General features: G+C 62.0%; 1 protein-coding gene across 7 annotated transcripts in view; it reads right to left on the bottom strand.

Annotated features, from left to right (window-relative positions):
* SLC12A7 (solute carrier family 12 member 7) overlaps nucleotides 1–20,076 on the bottom strand; it is a 57,553-nt gene that overhangs the window by 17,764 nt on the left and 19,713 nt on the right. For all 7 annotated transcript variants that reach the window (XM_009208085.4, XM_017959412.3, XM_009208084.4 and 4 more), the window contains 14 exons: nucleotides 15,893–16,039; nucleotides 15,288–15,342; nucleotides 13,685–13,815; nucleotides 12,169–12,410; nucleotides 10,749–10,960; nucleotides 9,888–10,055; nucleotides 7,863–7,961; nucleotides 7,090–7,147; nucleotides 6,245–6,419; nucleotides 5,109–5,227; nucleotides 4,554–4,652; nucleotides 3,663–3,782; nucleotides 2,877–2,981; nucleotides 1,980–2,148 (listed from right to left, as the gene is read on the bottom strand). In XM_009208085.4, coding sequence (XP_009206349.3) covers nucleotides 1,980–2,148; nucleotides 2,877–2,981; nucleotides 3,663–3,782; nucleotides 4,554–4,652; nucleotides 5,109–5,227; nucleotides 6,245–6,419; nucleotides 7,090–7,147; nucleotides 7,863–7,961; nucleotides 9,888–10,055; nucleotides 10,749–10,960; nucleotides 12,169–12,410; nucleotides 13,685–13,815; nucleotides 15,288–15,342; nucleotides 15,893–16,039 — 1,899 coding nt within the window. The remainder of the gene's footprint in view (nucleotides 1–1,979; nucleotides 2,149–2,876; nucleotides 2,982–3,662; nucleotides 3,783–4,553; nucleotides 4,653–5,108; nucleotides 5,228–6,244; nucleotides 6,420–7,089; nucleotides 7,148–7,862; nucleotides 7,962–9,887; nucleotides 10,056–10,748; nucleotides 10,961–12,168; nucleotides 12,411–13,684; nucleotides 13,816–15,287; nucleotides 15,343–15,892; nucleotides 16,040–20,076) is intronic.

The raw sequence follows: 20,076 nt of genomic DNA, 5'->3' as shown, positions 1-20,076 counted from the left end.
AATTTCACACTAACATAACCACAATGGAGGAGAACACAGCCCCCCAGAGCAGTGCACCCCAGAGGCAGCCAAGGGAAGGCAGGGCCTGCAGCTGGCTCCAGCCCTCACCACCAATGCAGCTAAGTCACAGCTAAAGGCTCGCTGAGAGCAGTGGGGGCAGGGTGGGCTCGGTCCCCATCTCGAGAGCGGGCTCCTGTCTGAGGCTGCCCCAGAGCCCCCAGCCGAAGGGCTGTCGGCCGGAGAGGATCTGGCTGTGAGCTGCATTAGATGTGTGAGTGAAAGTGAGGGCAGCTCTTCCCATGGCAGTGATGACTGTGGCAGAGCGTGGCAGGCCGTCCTGTCATCCCCCCAGTCACTGCAATCCCAGCCCTGTCTCCCCGTCACTGCAATCCCGGCCCCAACCCCCGGGCCACTGCAATTCCGCCCTGTCCCCCTGGCCACTGCAATCCCGCCCCACCCCCAAGTCAATGCAATCCCAGCCCTGTCCCCCCGTCACTGCAATCCCGGCCCTGTCCCCCAGTCACTGCAATCCCGACCCTGTCCCCCCACTGCAATCCTGGCCCTGTCCCTCGTGTGCACAGACGCGCCTTCACACACCTCCAGGGAGGTCAGGTGGTGCCAGGATTCTTAGAATCCACACCATCAGGGCAGTTCCAACTCCGAGATTCCTCCTAAGAGCATTCCAGCATGGGATAAGAAACACGGAAAGGGACATATGGGGACCAGGACTGTGAACATGCCCCTGAAAACCACAATACCTAAATCCACGGGTTCACAGTCAATAGCAGCTAACGCCTGAACCCGTGGTGAGCCATGATGCCACTGTCAGGGAAAGGGAAGGCCCAGAGCATCTCCTGTCTTCCCTGGAAAAGCGACCCTGTGGAGCAGCCTGAGAGGGCGGCCGTCCACGTGGCCAAGGTGGCGGGAGGGGCAGGGGCCATGTTTTACCTCCACGGATCCTGGCCCTAGGTCATGCCACCTGAGGCTGCCACCGTCCACACGCCCACAGCCCCGTTGAGCTGCGTTCCCACCCCTAGGCTGACCGGCCTGGATCTGGATGGGCCTCAGTGCGGCTGTGGTTGTGCAGAGAAATAGATGGGGGGGCCACCTGCAGATGCCTGGACATACCCACAAGGCCCCAGTGCAGGTCTGACAGCAGGGAGCTGGCTCCCGACCCACAGCAAGGACAGAGGGGGCACCGCATGGGAGGGGCCTCGGACACACACCACCACAGCAGGCACTTTGTGTAGGTTCCACAGACTCCCACAGACACGAGGGGGAAGAAGGAGGCTCAAGGCGCTGGCAGCAGCCAGCCCTGCCTGGGAATGAGGTGCCCCCGGCATGAAAATCATGCAGGTGGGCGCTCGGAAACTCCCCGCTTTAGCGAGAAATACAGAAGTAACTCCAGGTGGCGTGACAGGCCCCACGGGCTTTGACGGTGTCATAATTCCATTTCCGGACACTGAGAAGCTTCCCATAAGAAGTTTGAAAATCAGAGAATTGAAGACATGAAGTCTCAGGCCCCGATGTCCTGGGGGAGCCGACTGTAGCAGCACGGTACACACGCAGGGCACTCACCCGTCCCTCCCCACAAAGCTCTGAGTGGGCAGAAGTTCGGCCGCACACGGGCATCACGCTTACGCGGCCCCCAGTGAGCTCGAACAGCAGAGGAGACTGAGCTTGCAGCAGAACCATGACTGCGCCTCTGGACGGGGCTCACCCACGGCGGGAGGAGGCGGTCCCAGGGTTTGCCCTTGGAAAGCTAACGGCCCTCAGCACCTCCCAAGCATCCCAGGGTGTGGCTGGCACTCCCAGGCCTCAGCACACTGCTCCGAGCTCAAAGCCACCGCCATGGCTGAAACACAGCAGCGCCATGCACGGCACCGTGTTGACACATCACGATGAGGACATACCAGGGCGCATTTCCTGTGCAGCCCAGGTGGGAAAGGGGCCCGGCCCCCAGACGCTGCCCTGCCCACCTCCTCGGCCCGCTGTGCCTCCATGTGCTTGTCCAGGTACGTCCCTTCCAGCACCGAGCCCACGATGGTCAGGCCCTTGCCGGCCTTCAGCTGCGACGTGAAGGACAGCAGGCGGGGGTGCTTCACAGCCTGCTCTGCGTCCAGGTTCAGCATCACCAGCACCTGGGGCCTGCAGCGGGGGTGGGGCGGCTGTTACCACGGCACCACTCACCCGCACACAGCCCATCAACAGGGCAGGAGGGACGGCTGGGGCATGTGACACAGGTGGGACGGGGGACATATGACAGGCGGGACAGGTGACAAAAGGGGCAGGTGACACAGATGGGATGGGGAGACACATGACACAGGTGGGGGTAAGTCGAACAAGTGACAGGTGAGACAGGCCACACAAGCCAGGTGGGACAGGCAGGGCCGATGGACAGGTGGGCACTAGCCAGGCAGGACAGGTGAACAGGCAGGTTAGACAGGTGGGACAGGTGACATGCTGGACAGGTGAGACAATGGCCCAGGACACATGCCGGATGCCCCTGCCAAGACCCTGAGGGGACACTGGCCCAGGGCACAGGCCTGAGGCCCCTGCTGAGACCCTGAGGGGCAGAGGCTTCCTACAGATGGCCTTTGCTTCAGCAGGAGCCACCCTCTCCCACCCCAAGCCCAGGGCTGTGCCGGCAGAGGGGACGGCTCCCCACACCCCCGCCCTGCAGCAGGGACACCCCCGGTGCTCCAAGGCCCCCAGCTGTGCAATTCGCTCTGCACCAGGCAGTGTTCACACCCCAGACCGTGCCCAAGCGGCTGAAGGTAAGAGGCCCCTGAGACTCCAAGGTCCCCACTCAAAGGCCAACCTCAGAAACGGCTCTTCTGTGCATCTGAGGAACACGGGGCATGGGCAGTGCTCACCTCCAGTTCTTGGTGTGGGGAGGCCCGTGCTCCACACGCAGCAGGGCATAGCGGGCAGCGTTCAGGGACAGGCCACGGATGCCGTCGCCCCACTCCTTCTCGGCACTGCGGGAAAGGAAGTGGGGGGCTTGTTCAGCCCATCTGGGAAAGAGGGGACTTCTGGGGGCAGGTGAGTCAGGGCAAACAGGACCCCCGGAAAAAGTCCCTGGATAAGGAGGGAGGCCTCCGTGCCCACCCCTGCCCTCAAGGGAGCCTGTCCCAGGAGCCACGGGGTCAGAGGGTGCCGTGGCTATGGAGGAAATGAGGTCTACGTCCTGCATGCGTGAGGCGCCTTCCTCGCAGGGTGGGGAGCAGAAGGCCTGTGACAGGGAAGTGGCTGGACCCCGGGAAGGAGGCGGGTGCAAGGGGAGGGACGGTGGGCGCTGGGGCACGGGGAAGGACATCCGTGGCTGCCGAGTGAATACAGGCACAACCTGGGGACACCTCGCGAGACATGTAGCAGGAATAGTCAGCCATGGGCTCACCGCCTGCTGAGGACGGCACGAGACAAGAGCTCCAGGCTGGAGACACTGTCCACGAGTACAGGCACCTTGGCCTGGCTGGGGGCGGGAGGGAAACCCTGGCTTTCACAGCACAGCCCACCTGCATGTGCTCCCAGCTGCTCCCAGGACGCCACACAACATTCGGGCCCCAGGGAGGCCCCTCTAGGGAGCTGCCCTGGGCATAGTGTGAGAGGGGCCCGCAATCCTGTGCGCCGGGTCCGTGAGGGGGACTAATGGCGCTTACCCGCGGTACTCGATGTACTTGTAGATGCAGCCAGCGATGAGCATGGCGGAGAGTGCATAGTACCAAGAGCAGATGAACATCAGTGCCAGGCACAGGCTCATGCCCAGGAAGGACAGGGTCCTGGGGGCGGGACAAGTGGCTCAGGGGTGGCCCAACGCCACACAGACACTGCCCCTCCCTCAGTGAAACTCTCTGTTAACACCAGGAAAACAGTCACTGATGCCTGATGACCATGCCTGCACCCAACCACCTCTGAGGGGTGACGTGGCTCCCTGGGCCCCCGTGGGAGCCGCTACTCCAAGACCCAGTACACAGCTCCAGCTCCCAGCGTGCACACAGCACCTCGGCTGTGCACGCAACACCATGGCTGCAGCATCCATCCAGCGCCTGATTCCCAAGGAGGGGAGTTAAGAAGACCCACAGCCCTGATGGAATACGCCTCAAGTCTGGGAGGGCCGGCTGACCACGGGAGGTACAAGGCGGCACACAGACACCTGGGCATCCTCGTAACTAGAGACCTTCCTCAGGTGCAGAGGCAAAGAGAGGCCACAGTCTCATCAGCTGCCCAGGGGCTTACTCCGCAAAGGAACAGTCGAGGACCCGCCTGGGGTCTTCAGGCCCAGGGCAGCTGGCCTTGCAGAGGCACCCAGTGTCCCAGCCTGCAGGGTCCCTGACGCCCATGCTGAGCGGCCTCCCCACTGGCAGAGGCACCCAGTGTCCCAGCCTGCAGGGCCCCTGACGCCCATGCTGAGCAGCCTCCCCAGTGGCAGAGACACCCGGTGTCCCAGCCTGCAGGGCCCCTGACGCCCGTGCTGAGCGGCCTCCCCAGTGGCAGAGACACCCAGTGTCCCAGCCTGCAGGGCTCCTGACACCCATGCTGAGTGGCCTCACCAGTGGTAGAACTTGAAGCGTGGACGCCAGTTGGGGGTACGTAGCAGGGTCTGCACGGCGCAGGCCAGGTTCACGAACAGGTAGCACATGAGGAAGAACCTGCAGGGACGACCAGACACTGACACGCGCCGGCTGCGCCCCTCCAAGCCCCCAGTCACTGCAACCTGGGAGACCACCCTTGTCATCACTGTCCCTCCCACCTGCGTCTTGTCTCCCCGTGTCTCTGTACATAAGCTGACTCAGACTGACTCCGAATCAGGCCCCCTCAGGCCCCAGTCATCCTGTGGCCGCCTGGTCCATGAAGAGATGGGCCATTGTCCCTTCCCCAGCAGCCATTTGTTCAGCCACACTGTCCCCGGCAGACCCTGGCCGGCGCCTGCCTGGAGGCCTGTGCACCTGCCTTCCCCGGCCCAACTCCCTTCCCAGCAGGATCCTGACTGCCCACGGCTGGCCCTGCCTGTTTACTGATTGTCCTGAGCAGGGCCTCCCATCCACACTGCCCCATGCTCCAGGCCCATACACCCAACCCCAGGTCCCCGTCCTGCGGGGGCTCACATGGAGAGGATCGGGGCCACGCTGTCCAGGGAGGCAATAAGGATGCCAGTCTCACAGATGAGGACCGTCAGCAACAGCGCCCACGTGGGCTCCCCGTTGGCCTTCCCGTGGCCAAACACCTGCAGGGACAAGGGCAGGAACATGGGGCAGGTGACACCACCCTTTTAGGAGAGAAGCTGCAGTCTGGTCAGGTCCAGCCCAGATAAGTCTTAAAGGCAAAGACCAGCAGACACCGCCTTTCACAGTAGGTCCCCGGGACGTCACCCGGCTGGCCTGGGAAGAGGCCCTGACAAAGGGCTGCAGCCCAGGAGGCTTCAGAGCTGTGTCTACACCGGGCTTGCCTGCAACCTGTGTGGCCTCAGCCCACCCCCCACCTGCCTCAGTTTCCCCGACCACACAACACAGGACCAGCGTCTCCAGGGCACTCACGGTTCCCCAGACCCTGTAGTGACCTTTCTCACCCTCAGGCCACCCTCACCTCCCAGAAGCTGAGGCCCACGGGGTCTGTGTGTCCGTCCCCTTCCCGGACACCAGGCCCTAGGCCTGGCTGGGACTGACAAGATGCAACCACACAAAGGCCCGGTGGGTCGGCACCCTGCTGAGGGACCGGCGATGGGCGAGGACGGCTCCCACAACCTTCCCACAGCTCCCCTGGGCCCGAGTGGCAGGAGGAGCCACAATTGGCAGCTCTGGGCACAGCACACGGACAGGACCCAATGCGGGCGTCTGTGCCATCCCCAGAACAGCCACACACTCTGGCTGCAGGCTGGTGACGCCACCTCCCACGGGCTGAAGAGCTCAGCCACACAGAGAAAGGAGTGGCAGGCAGGCAGGGGGCTTCTGGCCAGACAGCAGACCAGGCACGTCTGGACCCGAGGCCGTGGGCCCTCACAGCCGCTCCTGACACACCCAGGGCTGCGCTCGGAGGGACCTGCAGGCAGGAGGGCTGGAGCTGCCTCTGCCCACCACTCACCACCCACCACTCCCATGCTCAGAGCAACGGCCGGGGCAGAATGACCACCCCGGGGTCCAAGCTGCAGGAATGTGCCCCACACACGGCACTGTGAGGATCCCGCAGGGGAACAGAGCCCGACCCTGACCTTCCAGGGTCCCCTCCCCGAGGACGCAGGGCTCACCCGCAGGAAGGGGATGATGCCATCACGGGCAATGGCCTGCAGCAGGCGCGGTGCCCCCGTGAGGCTCTGCAGGCCGGCGCCGCAGGTGGAGAAGAAGGAGCCGATGACGATGACCCAGGGGGAGGGCCAGGCCAGCATGCCGATGACCAGGTTCCCCTGCAGGGCCTCCCCGAACCTGCAGGCAGGCGGTTTTCAGAAATGTGCCTAAATCAGACAAAACGTCTTCTCCCACCGAGGGGCCCGGTGTGGTGGGAACGGCTCCTTGGAAAGCTGAGGCCTGGCCTCCAGTCCCCGTTGGCTGAAACCTCCACCAGGCTCTGCCCGGCATGGCCGGAATGCTCTGCAGGGTCTTCAGCGGGGGAGCGGGTCCTGCTCACCTCAGGGTCGCTCTTGCGAGCAGGGAAGACCCAGCCTGGCATCAGCTTCAGTCAGGGACCACCCAGGATCCCCGGGGCCTTGGGGCTGCCAGACAGGCACGTCCCATGAGGATGCAGGTCAGCGACGACCTGCCTGGGACCCCACTACTTCTCCACTTGGCCGCAGGGCTGGGGGGCCTCCCAGGGCCAAGCCTCACCCGTCCACACCCCTGTGGCCTCCCCAGGAAGGGCCTGTGCCCCCAGCTGCATCAGGGCTTGGAGGCGGCTCTGAACGGTTCCCCAGGCTCTAGGCTCCAGTGGAAGAGACACACATCAGACCAAGGGGATCCCAACCCTGGGACCGGGACGGCTTCAGCTCTGCACACGGACATGAAGTCCGAGGGCGATGTAATTTCAAAGTCGAACTCGTCCTCAGGAAAACCCATGAAGACGACAGGCTTTGCACGAAAACTGCAGATGGAAACGTACTTATCTCGTAAGACCACACCTTCGATGCAGGCCCCAAACAGCACAATGCAGGAGAGATCTACAGCTCTCGTCAAGGAAAGGCAGGTCTGCGGGTGCAGTGTCCTCAGGTACGGGGGTGGGGTAGGTGGGTGTCGTCAGGTACGGGGGGTGGGGTAGGTGGGTGTCCTCAGGTACGGGGGGTGGGTTAGGTGGGTGTCCTCAGGTACGGGGGGTGGGGTAGGAGGGGAGACGCGCTGGCCCCAGGCTCCAGTTGGGCAGGGACCATTCTGCATCCCATTCCGGGCATGTCCTGTCCCCCGCGTCCTCAGCGCATCCTCCCGGAGCTCTGTCCAGCATCACAGAACAGGGCCCTGGGGTGGTGGAGACACACCTGGCCTGGTGCTTGACCGCCAGGGATCAGCAGGGGACCTCACTGAGGGGACGATGCTCGGCTGGAAAGAGGCAGCCTTGGGATTGAGAAGTCAGAGACCCCACGGGCCCAGCCTGCCGGTGGCACACACCACACACAGCTGCGCGTCACTGTCCACTCGCAGCAGGGTGACTGCTTCTGTTTTATCTACGATCGCATCACACAGTGGCGAAGAAGCCGGGGTCCTGACAGCAGCCCCAGCCCCGTCTCCCAGGGAGGATGACATGGTCAGAGCCCGGCCTAACCCGGGAAGTCACACGCCAGTGGCCGAGGGCGCAGCGCTGAGCCGGGGAGGGCATGGGGGTCTCCCCCCAGGCAGAGGCTGGAACCCGCACCTCCCTCGTCTGCACCCCTCCAAGGATACAGATGAAAGACGTGGTCACTATGGCCAGGATGGTCCCCGTGGGGATGGACTTCTGCGCATCCTTGAGGTCCCCAGACCGGTTTGAACCCGCCATGATACCTACGAACATGGAAAATGCTGCCAAGACCCATCTGAGGAGTCAGTGCCATGTGATGGCGGCCCCTGCCCAGAGAGCCGGAAAGGTGGTCTCTGGGGAGATCCCGAGGGTGAGCTGCTCCCGAGGCTGCAGTCCAAGCTCCACCAGCCCACACTGCAGGACCACGGCTGGGGGGACGCAGGCCCAGGCACGTTTACCTCTCCCCTGGACCCGAGGACAAGGCCTGACCCCAACACTGACCCCCACACCCCCCACACCCAGGGCTCCTCTGGAGCCTGCGTTAATCCCACGACCAAGGGCCAGCCCAGGGACGCTGCTGAGCAAAGGCTCACAGGCCCCCCAGGACCTAAGGACTTTCGGAATGAGACCCTAGAACAACTCAGAGCCCAGCCAGCCGGGCGGGCAGATGCTGTGACCCCTCCTGCTGCAGTGCCACGTGGGCACCACCTTCCTCTAGGGAGCCACAGCCATGGGCATTTCCACACAATCAGCTCCCACAGAGCTCCGGGAAGCCGGGTCGGTGGCGGCCACTTGACGCCTGGCTCAGTCCCATCCAAGGCACAGCCTGAAGCGCCCATGCTCAGGGTGGCCCGGGAGGCAGCAGAGCGCACAATCCGGTGCCGTGGACTGCAGAGACACCCAGAGCCACGCAGAGGCTCTGCCCCACGCCCTCCACACAGAGGCTGTGCCCCACGCCCTCCACCCACGGCGCTGGGAGCAGACGGACGGGGTAGGCCGGAGCGGACGCACACGGAGAGGACCCCGGGCTGATCACCCCCTCCACGGTGAGACGGGCCCACCTTCAGGGGCGGCGAGGTAAACACGAGACGCCAGCACTGGGCCGGGCCCTGCGGCTGACCCTGGGCTCCAGGGCTTTGAGATGTGCTGAGATAAAGTCCAGGAGCAGACGTGGGAGGGACGGGAAGGGCAGCCCGGGCCACACAAGCAGCCAGCGCCAGTCAGGGGCATCCCGACAGGAAGGCCGAGTGGAGACAGCCGGGGGCGTGTGCGTGTGACGGGGGGAGCACGGGGCCCGGCCCCACCCCTTGGGGAACAACAAGGGCCCCACCCCCGGTCGGAACAAGGCCCACTGTCTGAGGAGGACACACAGGGCCGAGGTCCCCGGCCTCTGAGCTCACACGAGGCCACTCCTAGGCGTCTGCTAATATTGCGCCATGTACTCTCAGCAACCCTACAACAGCCTCTCCTGACACAGGCCTGCCCGGGAGAGCGGCAGACAGGCGTCTTACGAATCCATCAGGACGCAGAGCGGAGACCTCAGCCGCTTCCCTTGAACCAAACAGGCAACATAAGCAGGGACAGGAAGAAATACACTAGAGAGAGAGACAGAGAGAGACACAGAGAAAGAGACACAGAGAGAGACAGAGAGAGAGAGAGAGAAAGAGAGAGACAGAGAGAGATGTGGGAGGGAGAGGGAGACACAGAGAGAGACACAGAGAGAGAGAGAGAAAGAGAGAGACAGAGAGTGACAGAGAAAGAGACACAGAGAGAGACACAGAGAAAGAGAGAGAAAGATGGAGAGAGGCCGGGCGCAGTGACTCAAGATGCCTGTAATCCCAGCACTTTGGGAGGAGTAGGATGGCTTGAGCTCAGGAGTTTGAGACTAGCCTGAGCAATGTGGGGAGACCCCCCTCTACAAAAAATACAGACATTTGCTGAACGTGGTGCCGTGTGCCTGGGGTCCCAGCTGCTCCCCCTCTACAAAAAATACAGACATTAGCCGGGTGTGGTGCCATGTGCCTGGGGTCCTGGCTGCTTGGGAGACTCAGGTGGGAGGAATGTTTGTGTCTAGGAGGTCGAGGCTGCAGAGAGCCATGATCACGACACTGCCCTCCAGCCTGGGTGACAGAGCGAAAAAGAGAGGGAGAGAAAGAAAGAGAAGGAGACGGCTGGAGCGGCGGGCTCACCGGTCACGGAGGGGAAGTAGATGCCAACCAGGAGGGTAAAGGAGGCCGCGATGTCGGTGAGCACGTAGGGCAGCGTGCTGGCGCGGCTCTCCTCTGCCACAGGCACCGAGGGCACACCTTTCTTCTCCACAAACGCCCCCGCGTGCGCGTACGTACTCCACAGGTTCTCTGCCGGACAAGGAAGATCCCATGGGTTTCTGGCACCTTCCGTCCAGCGCCCACACCACGGGGCAGGCCACTCCCTGGCAGGTCCCACTGGTGGCCGGAGGGGAAGGGTCACAGCTTGTGCGCTGCAAGCAGGCTCCAATTCAAACAAGTTTTTTGAGACGGTACCTCTGGGAAAGCTACCCGTCTGCGTCTACGGAAGGAAGGTCAGCACTAAAGAGAAGCCTCAGTGCGTAACAACATACTCCCGGGAAGCCCGGGCCTCCCGTCTCGGGTTCTGGAGGAGGTCTCGTGTACCCTGCCAGGGGTCCTTTCCCTCAAGCCCCTGGGGCGGGTCCAGGGCAGCCTCTCCTCAAGGAAGGACACACAGAGGGGGTGTCACCGCCCAGCCACCGCTCCCTCACTAACACAGCAAGTTCCCCACACACACTGCCAGGTGGTCGTGGACATAAATCCATGGCTTTAAGACCAGCTTGCTGACCACGACAGAGGCCGTCTCCCCGCCACACTATGGCTTCTGTGGCTCTGCCAGGGGTGTGCACAGGGACCCCCAGGCTCGTCAGCAGCAGCTGGGGAGGGGCTCGGCCAGGCAGGAGGAACTGGGGCCCTGAGAGCGACTCTATGGTGACAGCGTCCACCAGGGCCAGCGCCGGCCGCTGCCACCCCCAGCCCCTGCTGCAGCCCTGCGGGCCTCACCCAGGAAGACGCCGCTGGCCGCGCCCGGGATGCCCTGGATTTCGGTGACGTTGTTCCGGATGAAGTACTCGTCACACGTGGCGCTGGGCTGGGAGCCGTTGCAGAAGAGGCCCCAGAGTGCAGAGGCGGCTGAGTTGTTGTCGGTGACGTAGGCCTTGACGCAGGCATCAAAGCTGCGCCGAGACAGCGTGCGGTTCCCCAGGAGGCAGACCCTAGGGCGGGACAGGGAGGCACGGCCGTGTGCTGCTGCCGAAGTGGCTTTTACTGCCCCACCCGGCTCCTCCAATGGGCACCCGTGGTGTCACCCGCGAGTGGCTCCTGGCACCCTGCACCTCCCAAGACAGGAAGGCCACAGATCACGCCGGGAACTGGGCCCGAGCCAGGCTGCAGCAGGAACGCAAGGGTCACGGATCATGCCGGGGACCAGGGACCCGGGACCGGGCCAGGCTGCAACAGTAATGCTGTACCGTACAGCCGTCCCCTCATCCATGGTTCGGCCACCCATGGTCCAAACATGCTTAACTGAAGTGTTCTAGACATAAACAATTCACACGTTTTCCACTGCGCAGTGGAAACCAGTGAGGTGGAACCCCGCGAACCCCCCGTGCCGACACAGCCATGCTGTAGTCGCTCCTGCCTGAGGCCCTCGGCGGTGTCCTGGCCGGGTCGGCTGTCACAATCTCAGTGCCTGAGTCCAAGCCACCCTCCTGCCACGTCCCAACGGCCAAGAGCACAGGAGTGCCGCCCCTGGTGTGTAAACCAGGCCTGTGTGTAGAAAACAGTCTACACGAGGCCACGGCTTCAGGCATCAGCAAGGGGTCTCAGGACGGGCGCCCCAGGGAAGGGCAGAGCTGTGTTTCCCTAAAACAGGCTCGCAGGGTTGCGGCTGCTCTGCCTCCCTCTGTTTTGAGGCCTCTATGAGGCTATTCCTTCAGGGGCTCCCTCCACATGGAGATGGCAAAAACTTGGGAACCTCGAGGGGCTTGGCTGCTGGCCTTTTCTGGACCCGCTCCTGAGGGCTCTGGCGGCCACTCCCGTGTTCCAGGACGTGGGCCGCCTCCCAGCTTCTCCTCCAAGAGGACAAGAAAAGAGACTCTCCAAGCACCTCTGGGAGGGAGAAGGGAGCCCACGACCCTCGGTGCCACCTGACCGTGCTCAGGCCGCCGGCCACCCCTGAAACCTACCACTGAGGAGGGTCTTCACGCTCAGACCCGGCCACGAGGATGCCTCGGCCCGCCTCACGGCTGGGTTTCCCATAATCCTCAGAACGAGCCCACAGGGGTTCCTGCCGTGGTCACACCCAGTCCCGCCCCTCACGGGGAGCTCAGTGTCAAGGATGACGGACCAGAGGAGGGCAGAGCCCATGGGACCTGGCCCCAGCCCCACACACCACCCACGGCTCAGAGGCCCCGAGACTCACGGGATGTCCGGGGGGTCGAAGGCAGACTTGATGACGCCGGCGTAGATGGCCAGGATGGACAGCACGACGCAGGCCAGGAAGACCAGCGCCAGCTTGTTGACGTACTTGACGCCCACGAAGACCACCAGGGCCATGAGCACCAGCGTGCACGTGCCATACACACGCATGTTGTGCAGCATGGCGGCCGCCTCGCCACCCGCAGCCTCTGCCTGGAAGATGGCCGCACCCGGGGAGATGTATGTCTGCAGGGACAAGACGGGTTGGGAGGCCGTCCCCGGACAGAACTCTCAGCGCCCCTCCCTCCTGCAAGCGCCACACAGGGGCCTCCTCCCAACAGGCGCTGGGGCCATCGGGAGGCATCCGTGCTGGACAGAGCCTGCGGGGGTCAGCGCACGGGCAATGGACGGCCAGGGGCTTGCACGTTTCCCAGGAGCCACCCGGGCACCTGAGAGTAAAGCAACTTCAGGACCCGGGTCGGCCGCACGTCCACACTCAAAAGAAACACCTGCTAAGAGGAACGTGACAGCCCAGAGAGCTCGGCCCATCCCGGCTGGACGTCCTGGACAAACACTGGGTCTGACCACGCCGGCTGGGTGCAACCTCTGTTCTGCCCAAATTCAAGGGACGGAGATGCGAGACGGTGCTGCTCAGCTCCCTCAAGACCAGGACAGGACTGGGGTAGAGTAGGCATGGAGGACACGCCACTCATCCCCACCAAAGGCAATCCGGGGAGTGCGGCAGCCACAGTGTCTTTGCAGCCATGGCACCCGGGGCAGGAAAGACCGAGGGGCATGGCCAGGGGACTCAGGGTGGGACAGAGGTGGATGCGACCCCACTGAAAGGTTTCAGAAACTTCTCGGCCATGTGGCTCTCTGCAGGAGCCCAGGAGGCCGGGAACCAGGTCTGGCAGCGGAGGGAGGGGCAGAAAGACTGGGGACGGGGGCTCAGGTGGGCGTCTCTGAAGCCCTGTGGGGACGGTGGGTTTCAGAAGCTCACAGGAAGGGCCAGAGAGGGCGGTTCCTGCTCAGGCCACAGCTCTTGGCTGTGCTCAGGTGACGTGGGGCGTGCTTTGAGCCTGTTTTGGGAAGGTGATGACATCACCTGGCCGTACACTGCTGGGCTCCGTAACCCTCGGCCAAGTGCCCAAATCAATCAGGCAGGGAAGGGGCTGGGATCCTGGCAAGAGGTTCTTCTAAGCCGAGTTCCAACCCTGCCCCTAAAACAGCTCAGACTGCAGAGCCGCACCCACGCGGGGCTCAGATCTACAGCCCAGACGTCTACCCAGCCCATGCCAGGCACCCCTCGCGGAGGGCGGCAATGGTGCTCACGGGGGACCCAGGTCGCTGCAGAGTGGACGCTGCCGACGGCTTCCGCCAGGGAGAGCCCAGGGGCAGTCAGGGCAGTGGGGTCGGGATGGCTCCGTGTGCTGTGTGTGCCACAGAGCGGGTCAGGCAGGGCCCCTTGGCGTCCTGCCGCAGACTGTGGGGTGGGGAACGCTCCAAAGCAGCACGCTCACCAGAAGGATCTCGATGGTCCCCAGAATATACATGGCCCCTGCGAACGTCGTGCCCAGGTAGAAGCAGAGGCCGACAGCGCCTCCGAACTCGGGTCCCAGCGAACGCGATATCATGTAGTAGGAGCCACCAGCTGTGGAGACACAGGCGGCGGCCGCGGGTCAGGGGCGCGCTCGGACGCAGACTTGAGGTGCGGCCTGCGCTGTCGCTCATGAGTGAAGGAGGGCCTGTCTCTGCGAAGGCAGCGTGTTCGCCCACCGCAAAGCAGCACATGAAGACGTCCGGCTGCCACGGTAAACGCTCCCCTCCCGAGGCTCGGCACACATTCCGCACCGACCGTGCCCTCGTGGACATGAGGACCAGGTGAGGTCGGGGCAGGAGGCCCCAGCAGGTCCGGGAAAAAGGCCTGCGTACATCAATGGCAGCCCCAGCCCCCACTTCCACTACGTTTTGCTTATAAAAAAGGCAAAAGAGAAACCAGGATGTTCAGGAGTTCTCTGGTAGACTGTGAACCACGCATGCGATGGCTGACGGGAAAGCTGGGAGCGACCCCAGGGTTGCCTGGAGAACGCGGCTCTCCCTGCTCTGAGCAGTGCGTGTGGCATGAGGAAGGGGCCCTAACGGATGCAGTCATCGAGAAGCAGAGACTGGTCCCCTGGCTGCTGAGGGAGACCCCCGGTGAGGGCCCTCGTGCTCTCCTGTGGCCGGGGAAGTCCACTGAGCACCACGCAATGCCCCCGTGGGGGTGGGGGCCAGCTGCGTGAGGACCTGGTGCTGAACAAGCCCGGCCGTTAACACACGCAGGACACGTGCACTAGGGAGCAGACGTGGCATCATCTCAGTTCACTAGTTATTTCGTGTTGCAATTTATTACTAATTAACAATATCATCTCAGTTCACCAGTTATTACATATTGCAATTAATTTATTACTAATTAACATCATCTCAGTTCACTATTTACGTAATTAATTACTAACAGTACCATCTCAGCTCACTAGTTATTACGTACTATAATTAACTTAATGCTAATTATCATCTCAGTTCACTAGTTATTACGTATTGTAATTAATTTATTGCTAATGAAGATCATCTCAGTTCACTAGTTGTTACGTATTGTAATTAATTTATTGCTAATGAACATCATCTCAGTTCACTAGTTATTACGTATTGTAATCAATTTATTACTAATTAACATCTCAGTTCACTAGTTATTACGTATTGTAATTAATTTATTACTAATTAACAAGGTCAGGGCAGCGTTTTGTCTTCACCTTCCCTCGTGAGATACAGGTTCCAAGAACTCAGCCTATGGCACATGCCAGGCTACAGGCATCACTGGAATCGCCCGTGCCTCCCCCTCCCAAGCCCGCTGCCTGGTGGGCACTGCCTACCCTGGCAAGAGATGGTCACCATGCAGCAAAATGGGGAAGAAAACCAAACAGCCGTGACCTCACAGCTCAAACGCCAGAGGAGCCAGTGGAGAACACGCAGAAGGCCTGGCAGTGACCCCCAGGCAGCCCCTGGCTCTGCCTCGCGGAGCGGCCTCCTCCCAGTTACCGTGCGGAAACACACAGACTCCTCTAACAGGACTCAGGCACCCCTTACCTGGCACCACGCCGTTGGTAGCAATCGCACTCATGGAAATGGCGGTCAGCATTGTCTGCAGAAAGACAGGCGGCCATCTGAGGAGAGCTTTCCAAGAGCCTGCCGGCATCGCAACACTCCCAAGGCACGGTCTATGGCCTGGCTCCCGCCGAAAGTCAGCCCCCAGCTCCAGGGCTCTCCATCTCAATGGAGTGGCTGGGAAACCAGGACCCGGAGGCTCCTGGGCACCAGGCATGCAGTGTCCTGGTTCCCACCCCTTTCCCTATGACAAGGACACCTGAAAGTACCCAAGGTCCTTCCAAACTGGAGGTGATGTCGTCAAAACACAGGGTGTCCCTTCCCTTGGAAGCCTCAGCCCCCCGAGGCCACCCCACAACACCCACCACCGGCTGAGATGCCTTTCCGCAGACACGGGTAAATGAGGTGCCAGCGCCAATCAACACGCCAGCGCTAACCCTGGCCAGTGCAGTGTCTCATCTCCGCAGCTGCCCCGGCTCTCGTGGAGGGGACGGTGCTGAACAACCTCTACACGGGTGTCTGGGGAGGGCCCTACTGTCTGGCTGCCCCCGCCTGAAGGCACAGCCACACTGGTCGGGGAGACTCACGCAGGTGCAGCACATGGCCACGATGAGGAAGGACTCCAGGACACCAGCCACCCCCACGATCCACGTCAGGCGCAGGAAGAGGATGACACCCAGGATGTTCTGCAGGCACGGCAGGTAGACGCCAATGAAGGTGCCCATGCGCGGAGCCTGCGACGGAACACAGCGTGTGCCGGGGGCTCGGACCCCACACCCGAAGGCGGCCCCCTCCCCAGGCTGCACTCAGGCCCTGGGCAGGCAAAGTGGCCGTGGGGGCACGAAGGGGCAGAAGGGGACTGGAGGGGACAGGAGTCCGTCCCGGAACAGACGGAGGCTCAGAGAGAGGCCCAGGGTGGGACCCTGACCATCCCGGGGGTGGGGGCTTAGGGGAGGGGAGCAGAACCACATGGTTGGCAGAGAACCAAGATGCAGCTGCTCTGCTGTGCCTCCCCGACGGAGGGGAACCTGTTACACTGGAAAAGTTATGGGAAAAACTAGAGGGAGAACAGGAGGGCCCCCAGCTCCATTCCCTGGATGGCTCAGGGCCTCAGACCTGACACCCGGGGAGAGCCTGAGACTTCAGGAATGGAAGCAGAGCCGGCGGAGGGAAGAAATGGCTGCTGCCCATAAAGCTAAAAAAAATAAAATTAAATTTAAAAAAATAAAATCCACAGCTCAGCATTGGCCCAGGTCACCACAATATAACAGCAAAGGTTCAGATATCCACCCTGGGGCCACCCCGCCTGCCCCAGCATGGAGCAGGCAGCCCGCTTCAGACACCTGTGCCAGAGAGGGGGACACACCCCGTGGCCCTGAAGAAACCCACACGGGCAAGGACCAGCAGCACAGCCAGAAGCAGGTCAGTGCCTGCGAGGCAGCCCCCCAGCCCCGCTCAGGACCGGCCAGGCTGGGGCAGAAGTTTCAGCTCTGTCCCCATTGCCTGCTCAGCCCCACTCCCGCCATGAGCAGGGGCACATGGCTCGGACCTGGAGGACGGCTGGCCCCAGCACAAGGTGATGTTTTAACAGGAAAACATCTCAAGGTCAATGTAGAAAACGGGGAAGGTTTTCTTTGAAGACATTTCCTGTGAACAACGGCCACAGTGCAGATCAGAACAGGCTCCGTGAGGAGGCTGAGGAGGGGGTTCGATCCTGGGGTTCACACAGCCCAGGCCTGGGGATGGGGCCGGCTGCCGGATGGGAACAGGGGACCAAGTGATGGACAGCTCCCAGGGAGAGCACGTTTAGCACCACACCACAAAAGCAAACAGGGCGGCTTCCGGGGTCATTGTGCCGGAACGCCTCCCACAGACAGGCCGAGTACGGGGCTCGGCAGAGATCTAGGGCTCCAATGACTTTAGGACCCTGGAGAAAATAATTTAAGAGAGCAGCCGGGAGCATGGGAAGCTCTGGCTCTGAGAGCCTGGGGGATGCACTTGGTTCCCTGAGCCCTAGGTGGGGAGCAACAGGGGAGCAACTTGCTTGTGACAGGGGCCCTGGAGAGGAGAGGGTGACGGGGCCGGGGGCCGCTGCTGGGCCCTCCAAATCTGAGTACGCCTTGTTCTTGGTGCAAACGACAGACGTGGTGGGAGATGGAGGAGAACCGGCTTTGGGACATTTTCATGGGATAAAACTGAGAACCCAGGGCAGGGGTGACAGCAAGGCTCCGGGGACAATTGTTGCTGTGACTTCACAGCAAGGCTTCAGCTAACGCAGGAGCCGACAGGCAGAGCTCCAGGCAGAGACGCCGTCCACACAGGGGACCCTGCCCTCCAGGCTCAGCCTCAGATCCCACGACCCCGTGACAGGCGAGTCAGAAGCTGATTCTCTGCCAAGGCGGGGGATCCCGACTCCTCATGAAACGGCATGGCTGGCCTTAGCCTCTCAGTTTGTGCCTAAAAGGCAACTTATAAGGCCCAACCCGATCCAATTTCAGGCGCGGGAGGCTGGAGATGCCTGGCCCTTTTAATGGGAGCAGGTCTGCTGGGGATGAGCCTCTGAGCCTGGCCAAAGAGGACAAGGGGCGGCCCCTGCCCTTCCACCCCAAGGGCCGAGGCACAGTCCCCAAAGGGAGCTGAAGGATTCACTGCCAACTGAAACCTGCCATCGTCACACAACAGGCCTGCTGGGGTCACAGGCCCTGGTCCCTCCCCGACTGAAACGCAGGCTGCACCAGCCTCGAGCACCTGCATGTTGACCCCGAGGGACAGAGGCCTGAGAGCCACCGGCCTGGGGGTAGGGTTGCCAGGGAGGGCCGGGGAGAGCCCTCCAGGTGGGAACCTCCTGGACCCTGGCCCACAGTGTGCCGTCAACAAACGCACCTGCCAGGACGTTTCCCTCATGTCTCAGTACCAAGTAGGGTGAGAGAAGCTGGGTGTGCTCTCTATGGCACCTCATGGCAGGCTGGGCTCCACCAGGCAGAGGGGTTGGAGCTGGGTGGCCAGGTCAGTGGTGCCTGAGCCCAGCTGAGCTGAAACTGAAGCCGGTTCCCGGAGCACTCGGACCAGGCCCGTGGGAAGGCACCTGCTCCCTGGAGAAGGCCAACATCTCCCTAGACACAAACTCCAGCACGCAGGCGGACAGACAGGGAAGGCCTGTCCGTCCGGAGTTTTGGTGCCAGGGCACCAGCCTGAGCCCATGAGGCCTCAAGGTAGCGCCCAGCCTGCATGAGACCCCAGAGAGGTGCTGAGTGCTGAGCCCGGCATGGCAACACCCAATTCTGCAGCGTCCACGTGCAGCAGTGATGGCCCCACCCCAAGGGTTGGCCGAGCTATGGACAGGCGGGGCGGCCACAGGCTCCCCCAGCCGGGAAGGGCCCAGCAGGGGAACCACAAAGAGGTCCAGAGATGCAGCTTCCGAAGAGGCCGCTGCCCTGTCCTGGGACAACAGCCAGGGCTGAGGGCCCTCGTCAGGCCAGGCCCCACCCCGAGGTGGCCACACGGTCACGTCCCTCACTTGTCTCTGGTTACTTCAACCCCAGGGTGACGCTTCTCAAAAACAAAACCAAGTGTCTTCAGGTATCCTGGAAATGCAGTATTAATTCCACTGTGTTTACAGTAAAAGGAAGGAAAGAGAAATCTTCAGGAGCCTGACTTCCCCATCGCTGTGTGGGACCCAGGTCAGCTGAACACTGGACGCTGGCAGGAGGCGCTCAGGGCTGGCGCCGACGCAAAGCACAGAGCCCAGGCTAGGCAGATGCAGGGGAGGGCAGGGGGCCAGCCGAGGGATGCCCCACTTGGTGGAGGTCAGAGCAGGGGGGCCACCCTCCCTGGACCTGGTGGGCACCCGGTTCAGCACCTCCTTCCTTCCTGCTCACTGGCCCCTACCTGGTGCCACAAAACCCTCCCTCCTGAGAAGACAGGGGTCTCCTGAGAGTATTTCTAGAGTTAGAAAGTTAGGGAAAATAATAGGGGAATTTAAAAATCATCCTAAAAAGCCAATGCATGCCCTTAGCTGTCTGCCGAAGGAGCGGGGCACAGGCTCAGGGCTGACTCGGGAAATGACAATTTTGTGTCAAGACTGGGGGAGGACATCGTCTGGCTTCACAGCGGAGCCTGCGCCGCACAGTTTCCTTCGATGGATTTTTTGTTTGTTTTCTGTATCTTATGATTCTAAAGCAATGCACACGTATTTGGAAGATTTTAACAGCAGAGGGAGTTGAGAAGAAACTGAGCCACCTGTCGCACCCCCACAGCGAGGACAGCGTTTGTTTCATCCGCCCATGAGACTTTTCCCAACATGGGTCCAGGGTCTCTCTCGCCTGTGAGCGTCACTTCAGGGCATCAGGACTCAGGGTGGTTCTCAGGCAACCCGTCTGCGCAGGGGACGGCAGAACCCTCCCGAGGACGCTCAAGGGGTTTTCACACCTTGTCGCCCACAGAAACCACCCAGGGGAAAACGTTCTATGGAATCCCCACTGCACCCCCCTCGTTTCCTAGGACGGATTCCTGGAAACAAATCCTCAAGGAATAAAACTGCAGGGAAAACGCTACCAGGCTAAGTGTCCTGGACAGGAAACGAAAAGGAGGGTGGCCCCCCGGGAGCTCGGAGGCCACAGCACCCTCTGAAAGGGGACACGTCCCGGCCTCTCGGAACCATTCAGACTTCTCTCCACAGCAGGGGACAGGGCCACTCCCACAGAACGAACAAAACAGCCCAAGCTTGTTTCTCAACAGGGAACCCGGCCGCCCAGCTGTGTGGGGGATGTCA

The sequence above is a fragment of the Papio anubis genome, chromosome 5 (genome assembly GCF_008728515.1).
Source record: "Papio anubis isolate 15944 chromosome 5, Panubis1.0, whole genome shotgun sequence".
NCBI classification, from domain to species: domain Eukaryota; kingdom Metazoa; phylum Chordata; class Mammalia; order Primates; family Cercopithecidae; genus Papio; species Papio anubis.
The sequence above is the reverse complement of the archived record's forward strand: the minus strand, read 5'-3'. Positions and strand labels throughout refer to the sequence as shown.